Below are 19,911 nucleotides of genomic sequence, written 5' to 3'. Positions count from 1 at the left end.
ACTGCCAACTTATGGATCCTCCTGTGCGTGGTGGGCCCACAGAAGGGCGGCCCCACATTGCCATGTTGGGCTTTACCCGGTTGGGCCCCACTGGGGGACACTCAGCCACCAGGCGCTAGCCTTTGAGCCTCAACCCCAAGCCTGGCTCCAGAGAGGTCCTTGTTTTCTTCTTCTTCACAAGGGACCACTGAACCAATCTTGGTCTGTTCCGTCACCTATGACCTATTTGCCTACTAGGGGTATATAGCCCCCGACAACATAGCTCCTAAGATTATTCAGACACTCAAACCCCTCCACCACTATAAGGTGGCCTTTTTTACAGAAATATTAAAAAAAAAAACTAACTAATGAAACTGGCCCGGACAAAATTGATGGTACCCCTAGAAAAGAATTTTCATCATAGGGACATGTTAAACAAGTGTATCCTGTATTTAGCATCACACATAAGTGTCTTCAAACTTGTAATCAGTCAGTCTGCCTCCCTCTGGAGTCTAAGGGTGTTTTGGGGCCCTGCACAAGTTTTGAAGTCTGATAACACTGTAATCAGCACAAACTGGGCTACAATAATATGTGAGCAGCCTGTTCATACATGATTGTGTTTTTGAGAAAAGTGTTTATGCATGGTTAGTGAAAAACAAAAAATTGTCACTGAAATAAGACCATAAAACACACATAGGACATTGGTTCACAAGACTTTTAGGAAATGCATCTTGTAGTCTAAAGTGTTTGCTTCCAACTGATGTGAAAGTCATCTTGTTCACTCATTCACAGAAAACAATACACTGATTTAAATTTTCTAAGATACTTTTTGTTTAGAAAGGGCATATGCAGGAAGGTGTGTCTGATCATGAATAATCATGTGATTTACCTGGGAAGACAAGGACCTGCACAAAGACCCTCATAATGAGTCTTTCAGTCAGAGATGTGGCTGAAAGGGAATTAGTGCAATACAATGCAAATGAGTCGTGTTTTTACTCTGAGGAGAAAGTAAGCTATTCGTCTCTGTCTGGAACATACGAAGCGCTTCTTCACCTGCATAGCGTGCCATCATCCAAACACACAGAAAAAGTGAGTAAATTCTATGTTGAAGTTTGACGTTTTATGTCATTTCAGGGGCGTGTACATAATTACCTGTTTCACCTCAGATTATTTCCATATGAACAGTGCGCTCAGTGTGAGGCAGGATCAGTTTAGCTGATTAGCACAAGAAAACGTACCGCTCCTTATGTTTATACGGATTAAATAAAAAGTGATGATTTGTTTTCGACTTGAATTGTTTTATTTAAAAAAAGAAATTTCAGGCTTTCTAGCCATATATTTCTTATTTGTATGAGGCAAGTATTTGCTGAGATTCTGGTTGTTTTATTTACGTGTCCGTGAATAGAGAGAAGAAAGAGAGCGCACCCTGTCTGTTTTTTTATTTTACAAAAGTGCAGCGTTTTGTTGTTATATTGAGTGTATACAACTAAAACTAAACCCTTTCCAGATTTGAATGATATATTGCTCTTATTTGTATGATCAAAACTGATGGAGTATTTTAAGTTTGTTTCGGGGTCATCAGGAGAAGATGCCACAAAACACGCCAGCACGTTCGTCGACCCCTGAGGGTTAAAGGCTGAAAAGTAGTCACTGTGCTGTTTGGTATCATGGTCTGTACCACACTGAACATGGACCACAGAAAGCTAAGTAGACAGTTGTCTCAGGAGATTAGAAATAAAATTATAGACAAACATGTTAAAGGTAAAGGCTATAAGACCATCTCCAAGCAGCTTGATGTTCCTGTGACTACAGTTTTGTACATATTATTCAGAAGTTTAAGGTGCACGGGACTGTAGCCAACCTCCCTGGACGTGGCCACAAAAGGAAAATTGATGACACTGAAGACAGATAATTACAAATGGTAACCAAAGAGCCCAAAACAACCTCCAAAGAGATTAGAGGTGAACTTCAAGGTTTCCCTGTTTGAGGGAAAGTGGACTTTAATAGAAGATGACAGAGGACTCCACTGTTGAAAGAGATTCATGAGACTTCAATTTTCCAAAATGCATACTGAAAAGCCACAAAGCTTCTGGGAGAATGTCCTTTGGACAGCTGAGACAAAACTGGAGCTTTTTGGTGAGTCACATCAGCTCTATGTTCACAGACGCAAAAATGAAGCACACAAAGACAAGAACACTGTACCAACTGTGAAACATGGAGGAAGCTCGGTTATGTTGCTGCTTTACTGCATCTGGCACAGGGCATCCTGTGCAGGGAACAATGAAATCTCAAGACTACCAAGGTATTCAGAAGCAAAATGTGCTGCCCAGTGTCAGAAAGCTTGGTCTCAGTCGCAGGTCATGTATCCTCAAACAGCATAATGACCCAAAACACAGAGCTAAAAACACCCAAGAATGGCTAAGAACAAAACATTGGACTATTCTGAAGTGGCCTTCTATGAGCCCTGATCTAAATATTATTGAAAATTTGTGGAAAGAGCTCAAACATGCAGTCTGGAGAAGGCACCCTTCAAACCTGAGACAGCTGGAGCAGTTTTCTCATGAGGAGAGGGCCAAAACACCTGTCGACAGGTGCAGAAGTCTCATTGACAGTTACAGAAATTGCTTGATTGCGGTGATTGGATGATTGATTGATCTGTTAGGGTGGCTGTGGATCAGGAAGTAGAGCAGGTCGGCCATGACACAAAGGATTAATTGTGTCTGCTTTCTGACCACCTAAATTATATAAATCAAAAATCAATACAAGAGAACAGGTCTGCAACAAATAATCGATAAAATTGATACAAATTGATTACAACAAATTACTGATTGGAATGATTAGTTAGGTCTAGTAATGTATCAGTTTGCCACTGCACATTGTGACACTTGTAGGTATCCCTAGCCACGGAGCTGGGTGTTTCTGATGTACAGTTCCAACTTGCACAGTGTTTGTTCTTTCTTGTTTCTGTTCTCTTTTCTCTCCTCTTTCCACTCACCCCAACTGATCAAGACAAATGGCTGCCCAACTTGTGCCTGGTTCTCTCAGAAGTTTCTTATATAATGCTGAGTTTTTCTCTAGTAATACTGTAACCTGACCTTACCAGGGAAAGTGCCTTGAAATGATTTTTTTGATTGTGTTCTATGATTTGTTTTGCTTTGCCAGGTACCTCAAGGGACCTAAGTAAACTCCATGAAATACAAAAACGAATGCACCAAACTTCCCAAAACTGTACAGGACATTTGACAAAAACATGGGCCATTGTGCTCTCTCTCCAGCACATGCTGATTAAAAACTATACTTCTCTGTCAACAGCATCTGAGGTTCACATGTCTGGCTGTCTTGAATAGCTTGCCATTTCTGTCCAGTTTCTTAACATGTTGTAGACTCTGCACAACAACTTAAGAGTCCAAATCATGCTGTAAATGTGCAGGACTACATCCCTATTCTGTTCCCCCACCATTGCTTTAAGGACAATTTCGAGTCTTTGTGGAGGTGGAACCATTGGTGGGATGGGAGATGAGTAGCAGATGGCTTGTAGTGGTTGCTTCAGGTGTGTGTGGGTTTGTCTGAGTGAGAGTGATTGTCACAGCTGGGATTAATCAGTATCAATCACTATTTAGGTGCAGTGGGCTAGAAGGTCTCTTCTTAACAACAGCCAAAGTGAGAGAGAACCAACGGTAGCTGAAACATAATATGTTATATGCCAAATTGAAATGTCATTTAAATGTCACTCCCATAACTGTAGAATGCCAGTATCTCTAAAAATAACATCCATACAACACATACATACACAATATTTGCATAAACAGTACACACAGCTATGTTTTGCTATGTGCCTTGGTTTGTTTACACAAAAAGAGTTGGTTATACAGAGGTGTATAACTAATATTGTATATGATTCTACTTGTCATTACTTTCATTTGGGTCTATGTATTTTGGGTGAATGGGCACCCTCTTCAGTAGCTGGTAGTGGTAAGTGTCCAGGACACAATGAGGAGATTGCCATTTCATGAGAGACGGGCACGAGTTGGGTCACAAGTGTTGGCTCGGTATTCAAATATTGTGTATTATTGTCCTATTTCCATTATATGATCACCAGCTAATGGCAAATTGTACCAGTGTCATTTGGAAGACTTATGAGTTGGAATACTGTACAATTGTTGAGCTTAATATCATTTTAATGGAGCAATACATGTTAGCATACAGCTAGCAGCTAAATCCAAATGTAAACTGCTATTCCCCCGTAGTGTGCTGCACCCGCCTGTGATGGACACGTCTGACCTGTACTTGTTTTGTTTCATACACAGATTAAACAGCACTAAACAACACCCCAGTCTCTAGGCCCTTATTCAAACAACGCAGAGTATGCATATTTATAATGAAGCCTGTTATATTTTATTGATGGTAATTGTGATTCTTGATCTAAAAGGCAGCCACTGTCATCATAAGTAATCCAATTACCTTACCATTGTTGTTAAATGCCTGGTTGTAATGTAATTTTAACTATATTTACACACAAATTTTTTTCCTACATTTTCAATATGTTTTTCATTTCAATCTTAAAGATTCCAAATTTATAGCTATGGTACATGCTATGAGGTTTGAATAGATTTCTGAGACTTAACAGTTATATCCACATTTTATTGTGTACTGCACCTTACCTTATATTGGTGATCTCTGGAAATGTAGCTATATTATCTACATAAGCTATACAAAGTTTTTTGTTTTACTGTAAACTTACAAACATAATGAAAACCCACCACCAGACTGAAAACACTGACTTCTTAAAGGAAAAACAGTATAATGAACAGTACAAAATGTAAGGGAGATTGTGTACATGCAATAGGACAACTATTGTGTCTGCTACTAAAGCGACCCAAACTTTGATTACAGTGATATACAATCACATACTCATACAGACCATTTGTAGCGCCCCACTGGGTCCCAGAAGCTGGGTCGAGGCACTGTACAGGGTCCACACACTGCTTGCTTATACAGACTGTAGAAACGCAGCATCACGTCATAGGATGGTCGGTAAGAGCCTGAAAGGCAACAGACATTTATCAAGTTAAACTGTCTGCTACTTACTGCTGTAGAATTTCCCTTGTACTAAATTGTGTTTCTGTTTGTCAGTCTTTATAACTACCGTATTTTCCAGACTATAAGTTGCTGTTTTTTGTTTTTACTCCTCTGGCTTGTAGAGCAACTGACATAGCAAAGTGACTTCTATGTGTACATTTACAGTAATTTTGTTAAGTAGTCACTAGCATAAAAGTAAAAATGCTCATGTTCACAAACTCTAACTCCTAGTGTAACACAAGTGAAAATGCTGCCCAAAAAATGCATTATATTGCAGACCTTAAACTGCAGGTAAAGTATGGAACTGAAACAAAGTTTGGAGTGAATGTTGGCATTCAGGCAAGCCATGACAGACATTACTTGACACAGAAGAATGAATTTCATAATTCACTTATGTTTATTCTTATGTCTAGTCTATGTTCTTCAAAATGGCATCTTCTCCTGATAACGCCGAAACGAAACTCTGACAATTTTGATAGTACAAATAAGAGCAATATATCATTTGAATCTATAAAGGGTCTAGTTTTATTTGTATACACTCATAATAGATTTGGAAATAGATCTCTCATCTGTAAGATGAACGAGACCACCCCTTCCCCGGTTGATGACTGCACTGGGCCACTCCAGGTCTTTGCCAGTAAGTCCAGTGGCCCTTGGACATCCCAACCATATTGGAGCTCAAAAGGGGAGAATCCAGTAGAAGCTTGTGGGACCTCTCGGTAATCAAAAAGGACAAAGGGCAACCAGTGATCCCAGTCACTCTGCGTCCCGGTCCCCACTCTGGATTGTCAGGCTTTAGGTTGGCTAATAAACTCGGCCAAATTTCTAGAGATGAGACCTGCACCATTCAAAGTGGGATGGATGCCGTCTCTCGCTACCAGACTAGGTTTTCCCCAGAAAGTGGCCCAATTGTGTATGAAAACCACATCCCGCATCCATCCCACTTTGAATGGTGCAGCTCTCATCTCTATCTCTGTTTTGTCAGATCATTCTTTAATAACTTTTGAATTTAAAATGATGGATCATGCAGCGTTTGGAAGAAAATTCCACTACAGCAGATGTTTATCCAACAACGCTGTTAATAAATTTAAGAAAATGATTCCATCTTTATTTACATCTATGCCAAGTATAAACATAGTGGAGGGCAGCTGCTTCAATCCCACTCCCTACCAAATTGATCATGTTGTTGACAGCGCTGTAACCTCACTGCGTGAAATGCTTGATTCTGTAGCCCCTCTGAAAAAGAAGTTAGTGAATCAGAGAAGACTAGCCCCATGGTATAATTTACATATTCGTACCTTAAAGCAGGCATCACGAAGGCTGGAAAGGATTCTAATCCTGCTAATCCTGCTCGTCCTCTGTATGCCAGTTGCCTGCACCTTTCTCTTTCTCAAATGTCTCTACCAGTGCAGCAGTCCTCTGGGAATACAACTCAGTTCACTGTTTGATCAGACAAATCGTTCGCTTACGGCTTGCCATCACACCACTGCCACCATACGTGACGGGGTCCTCAGTGTAAGAACTTTTGGCAGAGACCGTAGCTTGTTTTAGAAATTTATTGTAATTCTAAATCCTTGTGGGAAGAAAAATAAATCAAAATGTCTAGTACAGTCTCTCTTCACAATATTTACACTATTTATAAAGCACACTTCCAATCTGTGCAAAAACAACACAAAAAAAAAATACACAGTCCTTTCTTGACTTGTCTGAGACGCACTTACAAACAATGCAAAAACGACCAAAAAAACAAGAAAAATAGTCTTTCAATGACCTCTCCGTTACCCTTTCTGTAACTCACACAAATGTCGCCTCCTCTCTTCTCCGCTGGATGAGGTGTCTTTTAAAGCCTCCAAATCCTTGACGTCATGTCCTGTAATGATGAGCTTGGGCTTTATATATATGGAAATTACGTTTTTAATGGTTGGAACCCAGGACTTGTGAATGGAGTGAGGTGCGTGTTGTGCGAAAAATGTTTGAGAATGCTTAAAATTATGGCTACAATTGTGTAGATAGAGCAGCAAGTGTGCACCCTCGATGCCCTATAATAGGTGTTTCTGACCGGCAAGGACACTATGACAGAGATGAATTATAATGGCACTGTTTATGTATGTTTGTATGGATGGAAATGTGGCTGTTTGCGTGGTGACTACCAGTGCATTTTCATTTGGCTGGGATATGGGCTATTGTGAAGGACAGCATAGTGCTGCATATCAGCACTATGGCTACATACGTAGACCAATATCCAACCTGCCATTTATCTCTAGTATCAGGCTACGTACCACAGGCCTTTAAGACTGCAGTAATCAAACCTTTACTCAAAAAGCCTAGTCTTGATCCAGGTGTCTTGGCTAATTATAGACCAATATCCAACCTGCCACTTATTTCTAAAATCCTAGAAAAAGCTGTTGCTAAGCAGCTATCAGACCACTTACACAGGAATGAACTATTTGAAGATTTCCAATCAGGATTTAGAGCACATCATAGTACAGAAACAGCACTGTTGAAAGTTACCAACGATCTTCTCTTAGCCTCAGATAATGGACTTGTTTCGATACTTGTCCTCCTAGACCTTAGTGCAGCATTCGACACCATTGACCACAACATCTTATTACAGAGACTGGAGCATGTGATTGGTATCAGAGGAACAGCGTTAAAGTGGTTCCAATCCTATTTATCGGACAGATTCCAGTTTGTTCATGTCCATGATGAACCTTCCACACGAACAAAAGTTAGTTATGGAGTTCCACAAGGCTCCGTACTAGGACCGATTCTGTTCACCCTGTACATGCTTCCTTTAGGATATGTCATTAGGAAGCACTCTATTAATTACCACTGCTATGCAGATGACACTCAGTTATATCTATCTATTAAACCTGTTAACACAAACCAGTTAACCAGACTTCAAGCCTGTCTAACTGACATAAAGGCCTGGATGACCAGTAACTTTTAAGTTAAGTAAGTACTTTTAAACTCAGAGAAAACAGAAGTCGTTATATTTGGGCCTAAAAATCTCAGAAATAACTTTTCTCAAATTATAGCTACTCTAGATGGCATAACCCTGGCCTCCAGCACTACTGTAAAAAACCTTGGAGTTATTTTTGACCAGGACATGTCCTTTAACTCACACATAAAACAAATCTCTAGAACTGCATTCTTTCACCTGCGCAACATTTCCAAAATTAGGAACATCCTGTCTCAAAATGATGCAGAAAAACTAGTCCATGCAGTTGTTACCTCAAGGCTAGATTACTGTAACTCATTACTATCTGGATGTCCCAATATCTCCATAAAAAGCCTCCAATTAATCCAGAATGCCGCAGCCAGAGTCCTCACAGGAACTAGCAAGAGAGATCATATTTCTCCTATATTGGCTTCTCTTCATTGGCTCCCTGTAAAATATAGAATAGAATTTAAAATCCTTCTTCTCACATACAAATCCCTTCATAATCAAGCTCCTTCATACCTTAAAGACCTCATAGTACCATATTATCCCAATAGACCACTTCGCTCTCAGAGTGCAGGTCTACTTGTGGTTCCCAGAGTTTCCAAAAGCAGACTAGGAGGCAGAGCCTTTAGTTATCAAGCTCCTTTCCTGTGGAACCATCTCCAGCCTGGGTTCAGGAGGCAGACACTCTCTGTACTTTAAAGGCTAGACTTAAAACCTTCCTCTTTGACAAAGAATATAGTCAGGGCTGGTTTCAGGCAACCCTGAACCATCCCTTAGTTATGCTGCTATAGGCCTAGACTGCCCGAGGACCATCGGTGCACTGAGCTCCCCGCCCTTCCCTTCCCCTCCCCTGATGTGCAGTTACTGGTCCCACCAACCTGCAGTGTCTATTTGTTGTTTATTGTTGCTGTTCTTTTCTCTCTGCTCTATCCACTCACCCCAACTGGTCGAGGCAGATGGCCGCCCAAACTGAGCCTGGTTCTGCTGGAGGTTTTTTCTTCCGTTAAATGGAGTTTTTTCACTGTCGCCAAGTGCTTGCTCATAAGGGAATTGTTGGGTATTTAGTTTTAGTTTTTGTAAAGTGCCTTGAGATGATTTGTATTGTGATTTGGCGCTATACAAATAAAATTGAATTGAATTGAATTGAATATCAGAGGTGTATTGTACAAAAACAAACCAGAGAGATACAGCGATACAAGACAATCAATAAGGTATCATATGAAGAAGAAGAAGAAGAAATTGTTACAGCAGTTATTAAATTTGAGATTATTTAAATTATATTGATTAATAGTAATTCATAAAGTAATTAATAAAGTAATGAAGTAATTAACTATTTATTTGGGGGGGTTTGTGTGTGTGTGTGTGTGTGCGTACATGCATGTGTGTGTGTGTGTGTGTGTGTGTGTGTGTGTGTGTGTGTGTGTGTGTTATTGTTTATATTGAGGAATTATAACACACACACACACACACACACACACACACACACACACGTCTTATGGCCGTGGACACTTCCTGAATCCTAAATCTTTCAGTCTTGGCTTTAGGGGGAATTAGTCTGTGGCTGAATGAACTTCCCATTCGCCACAGTTCCTCATGAAGTGGGTGGGCAGGATTGTCCAATATGGAGTTTATTTTGTCCACCATCCTCCTCTCAGCCTCCGGACTGTCCAGTTCCAGTCCAACAACAGATTTTGCCTTCCTGATCAACTTATTTAGTCTGTTGGCCTCACCAGCCTTGATGCCACCTCCCCAGCACACAACTGCAAAGAACAGTGCACTTGCTACTACAGACTGATAGAACATCTTCAATGCCTTGTTGCACACACCAAAAGAACAGAGTCTCCTGAGGAAGAACAGTCTGCTCTGTCCTTTGTTGAAGAGTGCGTCTGTATTGTTTGACCAGTCCAGTTTGTTGTTAATGTGGACTCCAAGGTATTTGTAGGAGTCCACAATCTCTACTTCATCTCCAAGGATGGAGACAGGGACTGGGGTCTTCCTGTTCCTCCTAAAGTCCACCACCAGTTCTCTGGTTTTCTTGATATTGAGCTTTAGACAGTTGTTGTTACACCAATCAACAAAGCTTTTTAACAAGCGTCTGTATTCCTCATCGTTATTATTGTTGATGCATCCAATGATTGAAGAGTCATCAGAGAACTTTTGGAGGTGACAGGTTCCTGAGTTGCAGCAGAAGTCTGAGGTGTAGAGTGTAAACAGGAATGGTGCCAATACAGTTCCTTGAGGTGCACCGGTGCTGCTCATCACCACATCAGATATGCAGCCATCTAAGCGAACAAACTGTGGCCGCCCAGTGAGGTTGATCCACTCCACCATGTTGCTGTGATTTTGTAAAGTGCCTTGAGAGGATTTGTTTTGTGATTTCTCACTATACAAATAAAATTGAATTGAATTGAATTGATATTATCTTTGATATTATTCTGGCTCAACTTGTGCTCTACTTTGTCTCTATGGAGCTGCTTTGCCTCCCTCAGCTTCCTCTTGAGTTCCTTCTGTGTGGCTCGGAGTTCCTCCTAGTCTCTTGCCATGAATGCCCTCTTCTTCTTATTGAGGAGGCCTTTAATGTCCTTATTTATCCATGGCTTATTATTGGGGAAACAACGAACTTTTTGGATGGAACAATATTGTCCTCACAGAAGTGGATGTAATCTGTGATGCAGTGAGAGATGCCTTCGATGTCCTCACCATGAGCGTCCATGAAAAGGTCCCAGTTTGTAACCCTGAAGCACTCCTGCAGGGCCTCCTCAGCATCCTTTGACCAAACTTTCACATACCTCTTGGTAGCAGACTGCTGTCTTACTACGGGCTTGTATGTTGGTACTAAATATATTAAGTTGTGGTCTGATCCACCAAGTGGGGGTAGGGCTGAAGAGCTGTATGCCTCCTTCACATTGGCATAAAGGAGATCAAGAATCTTATTTTCTCGTGTTGCACAGTCCACATACTGTTTGAAGTTGGTCAGAGTTCCCGAAATACTGACATGGCTAAAATCCCCATTAATTAATATAAGAGCACTGGGGTGCTCTGTCTGGAGAGCAGCGACAACTGTGTGGATGATACCGCATGCGCTCTGTGCTGCAGCTGATGGAGGAATGTAAACAGTCACAACAATGGCGTGTGAAAACTCACGGGGCAGGTAGTATGGCCTCAGTCCAACCACCAACAGCTCAATGTCTGGAGTACAAATGCAGTCTTTCACTGTTACATGTCCAGGGTTGCACCATTTAGAGTTAACAAAAACTGCGAGACCACCCCCTCTTTTCGTGCCGCTCTGTTTGCCTCTGTCCGCTCGCACTAGTGAGAACCCAGGTAGTTCAAGCGAGCTGTCCGGTATATTTTTATTCAGCCAGGTCTCGGTGAGGCAAAGCAAGCTACACTCTCTGTACTCTCGCTGGCTGCTAGCTAAAACTGTAAGTTCATCCACTTTGTTGCAGTGTGATCTCACATTTCCAATAATAATTTTTGGGAGAAATGGTTTAAATTTCCTACGGTTTTCTCGATGCTTCACTCCTGCTCTGCAGCCCCTCCTACAGCTCCTCAGGTCTTGGGGGATTCCAGGTTTTATACCAAGAAGCTGACTTGTTCCCTTGAGAGCTAACAGTTGCTCCCTTGTAGAGATGCCGTTGCCACAGAAACGTATATTTTCTGATGCAGTTTCCATAATTTCCATATGTCTCTCCACTGGAATTAGAAGATCCCAACTCATCCACTTTCATCCGTTATCAGAGAGACAGCATAGATCTTGACTTGACTTGGATTAACAGATAAAAAACTTGCAAAAAAAAAAAAGGGGAGCTGCTGTAACAGGCTGCCACCTAACAGGCACCATTCTAGAACCATTCTATATGCAGAAGCTTTGAAGAACGTTAAAGAAAATGGAACATAATGGGGAAATAACAGAAGCACCAAAAAGGGATAACAATCCAGTAAATCAAGACAGAGCACCTTCTACAGTAATGAGAGGAAACATATCATATCAGTCATGGTATGCATTTAGGATATTAAATACAACAAATACATATGAATGTGTGGCTATAGAAGTATGGGGCTCAGAAGGAAATCTTAAGTTAATAAATTCTTGTAACACATGGCAGATGCTGAACATGGAAATATTCCAAAATATAGCAGGAGAGAATAATAAAACAGAAATATGGTGCGGACACTTTAACGCACATAAGTATTTATGGGGGAATACCTATACTGATAAAAATGGAGAGGTGACAGAAGAACTAATAGATGAGAGGTTGCTGGTTTGCTTGATTGATGGAAATGGCACAAGGATAGACATAGCAAGGAATAATACCACCAACTTTAGATTTGACATTAGTTAGTGCTGATTTAGCAAGCTCTAGTGAGTGGAAAGTATTTAAAAACATTAACAGTTGGAAGTTACCATTTCCCGATATTATTTTCAGAAACCTCTGAAAAGCGTTTTCAGTGGTAAATAATGATTACACTAGATGGTGCTTTCCTAAAGCTAAATGAGATCAATTTAAGGAATACTGTCTAGAGTTAAAAACATAACCTTAGAAGGTAATATAGATGAATGCACACATACAGTTATAAATATGATAATAAATGCAGTATCAAGACATTCCAAAAAGTAAAATAAATGTGAAAATAAAAATAGTACCATGGTGGACTGATGAATGTACCCAGGCTATTAAAGAATAAAATAATAATAATAATAATAATAATAATAATAATAATAATAATAATAATAATAATAATAATAGGAAAGGAAATCCAATTAAATGATGTTTGGACAATGTTAAAGAAAATGAGTGGCAAAAGAGCATATACCACAATTCCTGAAGAACACAATGTGGCAATAAATAATGAAGAAAAGACCAAATGGCTTGGGAAAATGGTTGCAAGTGCACATAGTGGAGACCATCTTGAAAACGGACATAGACAAATTAAAGAAAACCCAAATGTGAACAGGAAGAGTGTAAGGATGGAGTCAAGTTTAGATCTAGATTTCACAATGATGGAATTAAAAGGTGCTCTAGATGGAAGTGGATACTCTGCTCCTGAACAATATCAGATTTGCTATGCAATGTTAAAACACTTACCAGATGAGATGTTATGAATTATTCTAGAGTTATTTAACCTGATTTGGAACGAAGGGAATCTTCCCAAGACATGGAAAAATGCAATGATTCTATCATTTGTTAAAACAGGAAACGATCCAGTTAACGCAGGAAACTATAGACTACTTTAACCTCCCATTTAGGTAAGTTAATGGAAAAGATCATTGTGAAAAGACTGGTATACTATTTAGAACATAAAGGAGTAATAAGTCCATGTCAAAATGGCATTCGTAGGGGTAGGTCTACTATAGATGCTATAGTACAAATGAGTAATGATATAGCAAAGACTCTCAATAGGAAAGAAATAATGGCTGCAGTATACACAGATATTGAAAAAGCATATGACTATGTGGAAGGAAGGATTATTAATTAAAATGAGTAAACTGGGTGTAGAAGGAAAGATGTATAATTGGATAATGGACTTCTTATTGCGACATTTAGGGTTAAAGTAGGATCACGCATATGAATTTAAAATAGAAAACGGAATACCTCAAGGAAGTGTAATCAGTCCGGTCCTGTTTAACATTATGATAAATGACATCTATAGGAAAGTACATGCAGTCAACACTACATTATGTGCAGATGATGGGCAATATGGAAACGAGGGAGAAATGTTAACCATGTGATTAAAAATCTTCAGAAAGCTCCATATATTGTTGAAAGCTGGTCATATGAACGGGGTTTAAAATTTTTTAAGTAACGAAAACATTTTATGATATTTTCTCAAAAGAAAATACTGTTGAATATAGATATAATGATACATATATCGAGCCCTAACAAGATCTGTTGTTGATTACGGATGTTTAGCTTACGGGAAGGCATGTAAAACAACTTTACAAAAATTAGGCACGATTCAGAATAGAGCATCTAATGCTGTTAGAAGCTGCAGTTACGACTACACCTTAAACGAGAAAAACTCTCACTAGCATGCTGGGTCAGACTGAAAGGATGTGGAAATTGTCAAAGAGCCCAGAAAAATGGACATCGATAGTAAAATTAAATACAGGGAAAAGTGAAAGAGAGCAGCACTGTGGAACAGCAGTAAGCGGAGATGGAGGTTAGATAGAAAAATAATTCTGAAATATTGCTGAAAACCATTAAAACCAATCAAATTTTTAATCTTCAAACAGCCCTATTCTTCAAAGACCAAGGATGTTGTGAGTAGGATGATAGTTATGATAGGGAAAGATTAGAGATTACTGAAAGACTATTGTACTGTTGATTTTTATTGATTTTTAATACATTTACTGATTTTTAACATTTATTTTTTGCTGTTAGCGTTTGCATCTGCTAAATAAAGTACAACATCTGCAGTTAAAGTAAAACCTTCCTTGCTTTAATTGCAATTTTATAAGGGTTTCTTTAAAGCCTCTTCTTGTTGATGTAAAAGAAATAGGTTGTGTGTGACTAAGTCAGGCCCACTAGATGAAGGTTCTAGTCGATTTAGTTGGACTCTGAACTTAATATCTCCTAAGCAGTAAAAGTATACTTACAGCTTAAATATTTTCCAGCAACCATAACAACTGTTACTATAAGAAGGAAGCTACCGTTAACCAGTGTGACTTCACCAGTATCTGTAGGTTCACGGGCCTATGCAGGTGCTAGTGGGGGGGCAGCAGGGGGAACATTGGGATGAAGGTAGTGAACAGCTAGATGAATTCTTTCACCTCAGCCTAGAGTAGAAACCTGTTCTGTACAACCACAGGCAGGCTAGTAAATACCACTTTAATGGGAGGGCTGAACTGGACCCCAGTAGTGGAGTGCCAGGGTAAGAAAATGAACATCCCACCACCAAAGTGTTAGATGAATGTTGGGAATACACAAAATTGAATGATAAAGGATTTGGCTGGAATATTGGTAAGATAGCAGAGAAATAAGATCTAAACTATAGTCCATCTGTAGTACTAAGTAATGTTTGCCCATGGATTCTCCCAGATGTTCATGTTAATTTACAACTGCTGGAAGATAACAACAATTGGTTTGACAGTGATAATTTCCACCAAACAGTGGGAACTTATTTAAACAGACAGTTTTACAAATATAATATATACGGATGGCTCTAAGAATCCTGATAATGGACATGTAGCTACACATTCCAGAGTTTAATATCAATATATCCAAAAGAATAACAGATAAACTGTCAATATTTACAGTAGAGACCGTTGCTATAATTTTTGGCCTGCTGGTTCAGCCACTAAAAACTGTTATTTGCTCAGATTCAGCAGCAGCACTTTAGGGGTTTAACATCAGTACAGACTGTTAGAGAAGTCCACATGGCAGAAATATACATAATGCTATTACAGTTTATTACAAGTCAAGAAACAAAGACAGCTAGAAGGGCATTAATTTATTATATTAAGGAGACAGGATATATCAAATATAGGGATCTAGAGGAGGCTTCTTCATTTTATTTTTATTTTTTTCTTTCAACTAATTGGGAATAAATCACTTCAAAGCCATGATTCTACGCTCTCTGCTGCAGTAGGTGGCGGTATGCACCTTCTTGCTGGTTTGCAATCCAATAAATTGAAAGAAGAAGAAGAAGAGGAGCATAGTCAATACAACTTTGACATCTGGACTAGAGAAGCTAGGGATTGCACTTCCAATCCTTTGGTTCATGGCCGACCTGCTCTACTTCCTGAGACACAGTCACTGTAAACCACTGGATGGTGTGAGGATGTTTTAGAGACATTATTAACACTAGAAAGAGCTGTTTCGGTAAAATGCTCTTGAAAACCACATTGCAAACCTATAGCTTTGATAACATGTAAAGATACAGCTTACCTAGCTGCTGGTTGCTAGAAGAGCAGCACCCAACCTTTTGTACAAACTATCAGCAAACGTTTTGTTAGAGGGTGTGGTTGGTATGGGCATGTCTGTAAAATTCTACATACCATTTTTGGGGAGATTGTGGATGACATCCACAGCAGCCTGAAACCTTTTCTGATGATCAACTATGGCCTCTGCCATAGCTGGGACTGGCATGACACTTCTATGAGGATGGACACAGATGTGGCTGAAAAAGCACACAAACACACGTGGAAAAAAATGAGAGTGGAATCATCTGACCTTACGATGTCAAAAGCAACTGCTCTATTTATATAAATTTTTGTGACAATTGTTTAGCTTTATCGGCTTCAGTCTCTGCATTACTTAGCAGTTTTACTAGACTCTTGATACTCACTCCCTTCTCAAACAGCAGTTGCTGAGGAAAGGCTGTTTAGGTAGGGTATATTAGGGTGTATTATTTTTAAATTTATGAATGAACTTTGAGTCTGTCTCCATAATGCAGTACCAGCCCCAATCTCGTCACTCACATCTATTTAATCTAAAATAACCTTAGAACTTTGTCTTTTATTATAAATGTGTGCAACACAGGCACAGCAATGCAGTGTTCATGTCACACCACGGTGTGATTAAGGTTCGTCGACTGCACACAAGCTGCTGCTTTCTATCGTTGACTACATAATGGAGAGTGACTAAAGGACACGACCGCATCACGTTACATATTATCATTATTGGTTATTCTGTTGCTGTCACTGTGAATCCAGTTAACAAACGGACTACTAGTTACAGCTAAGTTTTCCTTATGTCCATCAACATGCTATGGGGCAGTTTTCTCAGTTGTAGATTCTCGACGTTTTGTGGTGTGTAGACATCATGTTTAATTGCAGGGTTTTGTTTTTGTTTTATTTTTTGTTTTGGTATGGCTCAAATTAGCCAACGTCAATACAGTTGTCGATGATTGACATGTATTGGTAGTCTGTTCTTTGAGGGATATTACAATATTTATACAAAAGATCAATGTATCGCCAACTTTAAACAAGACGATGCAACGATTGGGAACTAATTCAGGAAGCCGGGTGTAGCTTAGTACAGTTAGCTTGCCGATACCGTTAGTTAGCTCCGTGGCTACGCAACCTGTCAACAACACACCGCCAGCAACCATGTAAACAGTATCACGGTGAACATTCAAATACCAGTCGGATAGCAGAGACTGGCTTTAGCTTGACAACGTTTTTATACGAAATTACTCAAGATACTACCTGAACTGACAGTGACCTACTTTCTCCGGCCACTCAGACTGTAGCTAGACGAGTTCCGCATTAAATCACGTGACACGTACATGACCACGTACCACAGATATTTAAAGTGGCACCTCTGACAAAAATCTAGTTTATTTCCACGTAAGTGCCCGTAGAGCTACTGTGCGTGTGTGTGCATTTAGGCTGTGGATGTATATCATTAAGTTTTCCTAATTTTGTTCCCTGATTAAAAACGCACTGATAACTTGTTTTTCCTTTTTGCACTTTTTTTTTTACTGATTTGGGTTTTATGGCACTTATGTAGTATGTGTATATGTGTTATTGAAAACTACATGACACAAAAAACAAGGCGCAGAAACATCTATCGTTTATGCCTTATGTTTGACGTTGGGTCTGGAGCCCATGTTAAGTCCTGCTTTTTCATTAAAATTTCCGTTTTTGTTAAAACCGTTAAAATCGAAGCCATTTGTTCTCATAATTACACTTTAGGAAATAGTTGAGACGGTAGAACAGCAACTCAATCATTAATACGGAACTATTACCCTAATTAAAGTATGAGAGAGCAACTTAGTTTGTGATTTGTTTTAGAGATTAGTGAAGTGAAAGAAGAAATGCACGTCTCTAACTGTTATGGTGTGTGGCTGCGGTGTGACACTTTATTATGCCTGGATAGACCAGGCTCAGGCAAAATACATTTAATTTCGCCGCCACTCGGCAAGCGGGCAGGCAGGCAATAATATCTCTGCCACTCGGAGTAAAACAAAACCTTCTTCTTCCGTAACATGCACAGACGACAGTTAACCACAACTAATGCTCCGACGCTAGCGATAGCACGCTCGAGCCCGTCTGCTCACCACAGTATCGATCTTTAAACCAGAAGTGTCGCTGAGCAGTGTTTCGATCCCTCCTTCATGTCTAAAATCACGTGACCGCTGCGGGCGAGGCCTCGTTACGTCACATGAGTTGTATGAGATACTGTGTGTGAAAGGTGAGCCAGTGAGGAAGGGACATGGAGGAAGAACCAGTGCCAAAAAGAGCACGATCATATGCCTGGGATCACTTTGATTTGATTATCCCCAAAAAGGTCAAGTGCCTGATTTGTGCTCAGGAGCTGACATACAGCAGCAACACGTGTGCGACACGTGCCGCGACACCTGCACTCCAAACACCCAGAGACCACACCTAATACAGCAGCAGTAGCTGCTTTTTCTAAATAAAAATCTTTGAACAAATGCCAAAGTCACTGAAATACCCCATTTATAATATAAAAAACAAAGTTACCAGTACCAGCATCTGTCAGGTACTGGTGAGGTGCTGGAGAGAAGGAGAGGCGGTAGGACCCAAATGCTGGACAACAAAAGGTTTTATTCCTCCTGGGGCTTCCAGGGCAAAAATAAAATACAAAAACCTAGGGAACCGGTTAAGACGGTAAATCTGAGGATTGACCGGATGGGACGGTCGTCACAAAACACACAAACTAAATCACTACTCCTTAACTCAACTGTTAAGGAGTAGTGACCGGGGCGGAGGGCTTTCAGTCAGGAGTCTTAGACTCCCCCGTGCACGGTTTTTAGGTCCAAACCTGGAAGGAAGAGGAGATATTGGGATCCCGGACAAGCCCCCAAGTTGTTAGGTAAATTTTTTAACAAATAGACTCAGAGGACGAACTTCGGTAAGATTATATAGAAGTTTTACTTGCAAGGAGTAACAGTCACACAGCACCTTGGTACAGCATGAGGATCACTGGCTGCTTGCAGCCTAACACATCAGTTTTCATGGTAACACAAAAGGGAGGTGATTTCACACAGAAAGACATCTGGGCCCTTATCAAATAGTCAAGGTTAGAGCAAACTGTGCTCACTGAGAGCAACAATTATATTTCCACAATACACAATAGGCCCTATTCAGAAGTGTTTCAGTTATACTAAAGTAAGGTGGATCAGGTCACAGGAGGGTAAACATTTTAATTTCTCTAACACATCCCTCCTGTTTATGCTTAGCATAACTATTATATGAAAATGTTTAGCAAATCACAAATGATAATTATTCTGGTAAAACACAGTAAAATCATAATGCATTACTACTATGATTAAACAAACAAACAAGATCACAATCACAAATCTAAAATGATTAGCACACTGAAATATAACTTGTAGAAATGAGAAATAATCGTCATAACTTTCTGTCTTTATGGGCAAACAGTCATCATCACAACATCACTTTCTGAAGGAATTTTCAATGTTGGAGTCATTTATGCCTTACAGTTCAGAAGTTAAGACAAATCTATCATAGTCGGTGAAGGTCACAGTCATGTCTTCCTTCACTGGCTCTGGAGGAGTTTCAGGGTCCTGGTCATCCTGTGAAATGGACTGATACATTTGTTTGTTAATTGCTGTATCAATAAGGCGTTGACAAAGGCCTCTAATACATGGAACGCAACAGCAACCACAAGTAACTAAAATAGCAGTCATCACAGCCATTGAGATGAGTATGGACTGGATCAGACCACTCCATTTACCAAACATCCCCTCCAGCCAAGAAGTGAAGGGGTTGTCAATACCAGCATTCTCAGCGAGCTCCTCAGATAAGGCTTGGAGTACTTGTAAAGCTCGAGTGACAGATCCATCTGGGGAAGTGTTGTTATTAGGAATAAAGGTACAACAGTCAGATCCAAACATTTTACAAACACCTCCCTCCTTAGCCAGTAACATGTCTAATGCCATCCGATTCTGCCAGGTCATAAGACTAGTTT

At 39.9% G+C, this 19,911-nt stretch overlaps 1 protein-coding gene across 5 annotated transcripts in view; it reads right to left on the bottom strand.

The window, feature by feature from the left end:
- The window catches only part of acbd4 (acyl-CoA binding domain containing 4), a 44,746-nt gene extending 27,500 nt beyond the window's left edge, over positions 1-17,246 (bottom strand). For 2 of the 5 annotated variants that reach the window (XM_026315146.1, XM_026315148.1), the window contains exons 1-3: positions 17,160-17,246; positions 16,008-16,129; positions 4,901-5,021 (exon numbers count right to left, since the gene is read on the bottom strand). In XM_026315146.1, the coding sequence (XP_026170931.1) occupies positions 4,901-5,021; positions 16,008-16,098 (212 nt within the window). In that variant the 5' untranslated portion in view covers positions 16,099-16,129; positions 17,160-17,246. Of the gene's footprint in view, positions 1-4,900; positions 5,022-16,007; positions 16,130-17,159 lie in introns of those variants that run through there. The other 3 variants (XM_026315149.1, XM_026315150.1, XM_026315147.1) reach the window with 2 other exon arrangements.
- Positions 17,247-19,911: the final 2,665 nt, after the last annotated feature.

The sequence above is a fragment of the Mastacembelus armatus genome, chromosome 19 (assembly GCF_900324485.2).
Source record: "Mastacembelus armatus chromosome 19, fMasArm1.2, whole genome shotgun sequence".
Taxonomy (NCBI): domain Eukaryota; kingdom Metazoa; phylum Chordata; class Actinopteri; order Synbranchiformes; family Mastacembelidae; genus Mastacembelus; species Mastacembelus armatus.
Note: the sequence above shows the minus strand (reverse complement) of the source record. Positions and strands in the feature narration are given on the sequence as shown.